This window comes from Amblyomma americanum, chromosome 1, assembly GCF_052857255.1.
Source record: "Amblyomma americanum isolate KBUSLIRL-KWMA chromosome 1, ASM5285725v1, whole genome shotgun sequence".
Classification (NCBI taxonomy): Eukaryota; Metazoa; Arthropoda; class Arachnida; order Ixodida; family Ixodidae; genus Amblyomma; species Amblyomma americanum.
Window position 1 is genome coordinate 291863186 of NC_135497.1, and position 7018 is coordinate 291870203.

Here is a 7018-nt window from a genome sequence, read left to right on the forward strand (position 1 = left end):
CCCAACACCAGGCCTTGTTGGCATTTATAGCTGACAGGGGCCTGCATGTACACATACGCTTTTTTTTTCTTTTCATATCATTAATTTATTCCAGGTACATTGAGGCTTCTTCAGTTATGTCAGTGACACGACGTATTCAAGAGACAGTATTACAATCGGGAGTTACCTTTACCATAGTGTAATGCAGCTTGTTTGTTCACATATCGTGCTGATACAGTTATATGTGATATGAAGCAGTGTTCTCATGAAACAAAATACCAATAATTCTAAGTCATACTTATGATAGAGCAGACAAGGGAAGGGAAAAGAGGTGCTCGTTATGACATACATGATGGAAGCCAACAGTCACCGAAAGCAAGCAGCACAGAGGATGTTTTTTTTTAATTTGAGGTGTTCATTAATGAAAAATTAACAAGGTAAATATTTAAAGATAATTGATCTTATCGTTAAATATTTACCTTGTTAATCTCCCATGCAAGACAGAGGTATCAAGCATTGTCAGAAAGAATGAAGAATTTTTAACTACAGTTTTCTTATACAGTCTTCAAAAGCACAATGTAGGGATTTTTTTTAGTGTTTCTCATCTCTCAACTGTTTTACTTGTAACAGTTTTCAAGTCCCAACAGCTGCTGACAGTGCCTCCAGCAGGCCAAAGAAAATCTAACCAGACAACACACGGTGGGTAGTGTGCAATTCTATAGACATAAACAGCCTGTAACAGGAGTATTATTAGAACTTCACAGCTCTTCTCACAAGGTGCAGTTAATTCGTAGTAGCGGTGGCAAAAAGAAATAACTTTCTCACTGCATGAATTCATTCTTCTTCATTCTGCTGAAGCGATTGTGGTGAACAGAACTCTTGGGCACTATATGGAATATATTTATGTGAAACTAGGCACCAGCCCTCATGCCAGAGTTCTTTTTTTAGGGGGATTTTATTAGTACCTTTTTTTAAGTGGAAGTAAAGAAAGCACTTGCTGTGTATGTACTAGAACGGAAATGTGCTGTCATAAGCACAAGAAATATGAGTAGAAAAAAGGAGTCCTTTAGTAAAAATGCTTATCTTGAAATTATTGTTCTGGTGGTATTAATCAATTGTACTAGGGGTCTCCTTCTCATTATTGCATACTGAAGCATCACTCTGGGTTCAGGGCAGGTGGCGACAACATACACATGCACACCAATGCATGGAAGCTGTATGTGCAATTTTACAATGAGAGGATGAGGTAAATGATTTCTTGAAACTAGCAGTTCAAGGCAGCATGGCATAAACTGAGGCATACGTCTATTGAATGAGAGGGTAAGCATCTTGTGATCATTCACTGCATGGTTATTTATGCTTTTGAGGCTTTGGCACATCTTCCCATTTTGTGCCTGGTACTAAAGGCAACAGAATAACGTATCCACAGTAAATAACATCTTTTGATGCATTTCCATGTCAGATTTTAATTGTGTGCCTTACTCGTTTGGACCACTCCCTTGATCGCATTCAAAATTGACTGCCATCATTTTTGTTAAAAATTTCTAGAAGTTAACATCAATGGGAAATTTAAAATTGTTTGGTTTTCATTAAGCTTCCCGACAAACTGCAGAACAAGTGGCAGTATTTGAAGTAACGGCTGGAAACCAGTTAAGTAAGCTCACGTAAAATATCTGTATTTAGTAATGTTAACAGAGCCATTATAATATTTTATTCTTGCCCTGGATTGTTTAGTCTCTTCTCAGTTGCTTCTCGAGACTGACTTCGATTATATAAATTCTGTCGCCGAAAGTTCTGAGGCCTGTCAGGTGGTGCTCAGAAAAGAACTTCGGCAAACCAGCACCTGTTCATAATTATTGTGCAGTTTCAGCAATTCTTGGTGATAATCAAGTGATTCTGTTATTTGTCATTTGCATCCATTGAAGACATTCATATTGTTATCTTGCAATACCACACAATGAAAGAACGAGAGTATGCTATCATGTTCTTACAGGATGGCTAGTCACTGTTCAGAACTAAGATGATGGTTATTTGTTTAGCTTGCAGTGAAAAAGTAAGAAGGCACAGGTGAAGTATTTTGGGAGGCAAATTTTTTATTGTTCTGTGGAAGTCAGAAAATTTATGTATTTATGTTGGTGTTTTACAAGGAAATAATTTGAGCTTTTGTGTACAGCCTTCTCTCAGCTGCATAGAATAATGTATTTTTGATCACGGTGCATGGCTTTATGTGGTGACTAAAAGTTGCTAACCCTCTTGCTGAACGTAGCCTACAACTTCATGTGCAACTTTAGTGCAGGTGGAAATAGAGCAAGGACCATAGACTATGTTGTTTGTTTACCTCCACCCTTCAGGGAATAAAGGAAGCAAAGGAAATTAAACTACTGTTACACACCAAGAATGTGTTTATTTTGCAGAGTTCTGTGTAAGTTATGATTTCGCAGTGTACTTTAGAACCATATTTGTATTCTTTCCCTTTAAAGCATTTTATAATCTGCTTTGCAGGCCCCCTTCCCAGTGCCTGTACTGGCATACTTCCCCTAGCCAGGCACCCACATCCTTTTGACAGAATTGGGCACTGGTCTGGCTTGGTAAGCACTCTGTCTTGTAACTTCTTTCTAGTCATCTCGTTGATGCACTGCTGCGATAGGCTGAAGTGACATTTGAAATCTGGGTCCTACAAAAATAAGGGCAATGTTTTTGCACTTTAAAAAATTTGAAGCCAGCTATGCACTCGCTGCAATTCTTAAACTATCAAAACATGCAATAATCAAGTCAGTAATAAGTGTCTGTGTCTGTCAGGTCTTCAAACTCCTTGTTTTAGCCTGCTTCCTGAAACAGCAGAAAATGTGTTGCAGAATATAGGTGCATCGGTAATGGTGACATTAGCCAGACAAGTAGCTCCCCTCTACCTTTGCCTTTACTGCTGTTCATTGCTTTCACTATTTGTATGCCTGTCTGTGCACGCCAACATCTGCCTTGAGGACATTAAGCCAGAGACTGCACTTATGCTGCTGGGAACTGTGTGCATTGCATGCCGTTTTGTGCCATTGCTCTCACTCTTGCACTTGATAGAACACAAGTGTACAACTTTTCAGAGGCAGCAAACACTGCAGAAATCCCACACATCCTGTCATATTTTTGAGGTGTTTAGAAAAAAACAAGAAACGCATACGTTTGTTTCTGGAATGGGTTACACTGGACAGATAAGCAAGTACATTTATTTACTTATTGTGAGTGTGCCATTTACTGGGATGGTGCAGGTGGTAGGAGGGTGCTGGACTGACCACAGCCACCGTTGCCTAGACGCTGCAATGTTAGCAGTATGTGTCCTCCCCCATTGCAGGCTGCTTACTGTGAGGAATATTTGAAGCGTTTTCAATGTAAGAAGACAATAAGTATATAAACATGGTCTCGGCAGACGGTTGTGTAATAGCCCAAGGGCTAGCTTCTAAGCTGTGCAGTGGGGCTTTTGTAGCTTTCATAGATGTGTCACCTTTCAGAGGGGTGATAATAATAGGCCATAGTCCTAGCCAAGTTAGGACAGATGACACATATACAATGTTAAAGGACTGGTACATATTTTGCTATCATGGCTTATGAAAGAAGTTAGAACTAAGTGTAGGATTTTAATAAATAAGTATGTAGCTAGGAATATCAACAAATTCTTCACAACCAAGAAGACAGTGGTAGTGATCGTATTTGGATTTAGTAAGAGGTACAAGTTGAAGTCTGTCAATGTCTATGCATAGACAGAGTCATAACTAGTTTAATAAAAAATTCTGTGAACACATAGAAGCAGCAGTGAACAAAGTAAAAATGCAGCAAAATTGCTGATAGGTGACTTTAATGTGAAGGCAGAGATGAAGCATGCAGCAGGGGAGTGTCGCATGAATTTGGAATAACAAGAACGCTATTAGTACAATTCGCAAAAAAAAGTTATTTATCTGGTATGTGAAGTATTTGAGAACACTATTACCTGTCGCCATAGGCACCAGCAGTCTCACCACATCTATCTAAGCAAGCAGCTTCTTATATATTGACAGCTTATTCATACTGCGCACTTTGTTCCAAGACGAAAGGGTACAAGTTGACGCAGAAAATGAAACACCATGCAGTCCTCGTAGCCCTGGCTGCACTTCACAGTGACTTGGAAATTGCCACCTTTCAGAATGCAACGAAGGCTTTCGTTTACGAGGTGTGGAAAGAGCTGATGTGCTCTGACAGTGACATGGCATCTCTGGGGAAAAGAAAAAGGCACAGTAAGCTGTCAGATCTCACCAGAATGCGTGATTTTTTGCAGCGGCTGCAAGTCATCTTGAATGATGACCCAAGAAAGTCGATCAGGGCCACTACCAAGGAGCTCCAAGTCGCAGAGTCGACTGTCAGGCTCGCTGTGCACCAGACTTGAGTTACCATTCCTAAGTTATGAATAGGGGCATTTGGTGTCCATTTAAACTTGCGAGAATCGCCTAATCTGGTCCTAGCGCTTGTTAAGCAAGCTGAACAAGCCTGAGAAGCGTGGAATGCCCTTGGGTTCTTTCAGGTGAGAAGAACTTTGACACAGACCAAAAAGGCAACCGCCATAATTAAGGTGGCTTTGTGCAAGCGCTCATGAGGTGTCTACATGTCACCGTCAGAGAACATCAGTTTTTTCTGCAACTTGTAGACGAAAGGCTTCGCTATGTTCTGAATGGTGTCAATTTCCAAGTCACTGTGGAGTGTGGCCAGGGCTGTGAGGACTGTGTGGTGTTTCATTTCGTGCATCAACGTGTACACTTCTATCTATAGGAACTAACCACACAGTATGAATGATAAGGTGTCAATATACAAGAAGCTGCACGCCTGGACAGATGTGGTGAAACTGCTGTTTTCTATAGTGATAGGAATTAGTGTTCTGAAATACATCATGCACCTGGTAAGAATCAGGGACACCAGAAGAATATTTTCAGGGGGAGGGGCTCGAACAAGTTTCTTTTTACTTGTCTTTTTTTATGTACCTAGGTTTTTCAGCTATTACAATCCTAGTTTGGCTCGAGAGAGAACAATTAACTGCTTGAAAAAAATTGTTTTCCTTATGCAGTGTTTCTTTGATCGCTAGATGGTGCATATTATACAAGCATTAACAAGAAAAAATTACAAAATGAATTATCAGTGCACATATATTTATTGACATTTGACAAATTTATATACTTAGGCATTTGCACATGAACAAAACCATAACATAAAACAGTTTAAATACCACAGTACAAGCAAACGCGCTACAGTACATGTATACAGTTACCAATAATGTACGCAAGCAACAGACATTTCGGACAGTGCTGCTCTTTCTAGGTGCTTAGGCAGGACCAAAGGTTGCTGCTCGCTCCGCTGTTCTGCTCACAAACTCCCTTATGACGTCGTCTAAACATAGGAGCGCCATTCTTTCTTTGTGTATATGCGAAATCAAAAGATGCGATAACCTCTTTTGAGTCATTCGGTTGCGCAAATACGTTATGATTCTGCGCAGAGCACTAAAAGAGCGTTCCCCAGAAGCGACAGACGCTGGTATAGAAAACAAAAGCTGAGCATACCTCACGACCTGATCCATCAACTCGCGAATGTTTTGCGATTCTCTTTGTAGGATCTCCAAAATGCCCAGAGTTGTGGTAGAATCAGCCCCGTTTAGAAGAGTTGATAATAGCATAAACTGCGCCGAGAGTCTGCACAAGTCAAAATTAGCTGCATGCACTCCCAAAGCCGCCTCTAGTTCATCTGCTGTATACCGACTACATACAGCGGCACTGGTTAAGATGTCTTCTAGTTTTACGAGCTGTTCCATGCCCGGCTGCTCAAAACGCTGTTTTGTTTCACTTATGATTCGGTCAGCAGTAGCGAAATACTCCTTGTGCAGCGCGGCCTTAACGTCAAGTGCAACTGGCTGGACAGGTCTATCAGTCGTCTCATACCACGCAGGAGGTTTTGTCGGCCTTGACATACAAGGTTTCTTCAGGCCTAGGCGCACTGCTGTTGTGCTTGTGTGCTGCCAAAGCTTCTCAAGTCAAACGCAGTTTCAGAGCGCAACTGGGAGATCGCCTCGCAGAGAGCCTCTGCTGCCTTTTTTGCACCTGCGGTGCAATATGTTCAGCTCTGGAGAGCCCTTGCTAATTCTTCACAAGGCCCAAAGAAGGCTACGGATATGTGGATACCTAACAAGGTTTCAAATTTCTGCAAAAGCCGATCGTAACCTCTAAAAATAGCCTTGCTGCTTTCGGTCACTGAACCTCGTGTCTGCAGGAGCTCCTTGAGTGTCTCTTGAACTCTGGCGTAATTCTCAACGAATCTTTGCATCGACTTGACTCTAACGGTTCATCGTGTCGGGCAAAGTGGCAGTAAGTTATTTGGCCTTGATCCACTCTCCACAGCTGACTCGCGTCCTGTAGGAAGTGCTATGTTAGCATAAACACTTTTGCGCTTCTTGGAGTCGAGGACTGCTTTAGAAACGTCCTTAACAGTGGTAAGGGCATCTGCAATTATGTCACAACTCCTGCTAGCTTCTTTCTTGCATTACCAGGTCTAAACAGTGATTACTGCAATGGACATACAATGACCGTGGCCCATAATCACTAAGTCTTTTTTGCACACCCGAAAAACGACCGGACATATTCGCCGCCCCATCAATGCAGTGGCCTCGTACACAGTGAAAGTCCAGGCCGAGGTGCAAAATTATCTCCTTGATGGCCGAGTATAGGGTCTCAGATCTACTGTCAGGCGCGTTATACAGGCCGAGATACTCTTCCCGAACTTTGAGATTCTCGCTCTGCACCCACCGCACGCAAAGGTGAACTGCTCGTCACCATTTACATCGGTTGTTCCATCAGCAATGATACCAAAAAATGGACTAGACTTCACGTCCTCTATAATTTCTCCTTGCGCACTATGGGCCATAATCTCTGTAAGCTCATTCTGCATGTCACTGCTCACCCATTTATTTCCCTTAGTCATCCACGTCTTGAGGACCGGGACATCCTTTGACTTCTTGTAGAGCAAATCGAGCAAATTT

General features: G+C 41.7%; 1 protein-coding gene across 1 annotated transcript; it reads right to left on the reverse strand.

Moving 5' to 3' along the window:
• Positions 1 to 5314: 5314 nt before the first annotated feature.
• Positions 5315 to 5797, reverse strand: LOC144119056 (uncharacterized). Its single transcript, XM_077651786.1, has one exon. It carries the CDS (start codon positions 5795 to 5797, stop codon positions 5315 to 5317), a length of 483 nt encoding a protein of 160 aa, XP_077507912.1.
• Positions 5798 to 7018: the final 1221 nt, after the last annotated feature.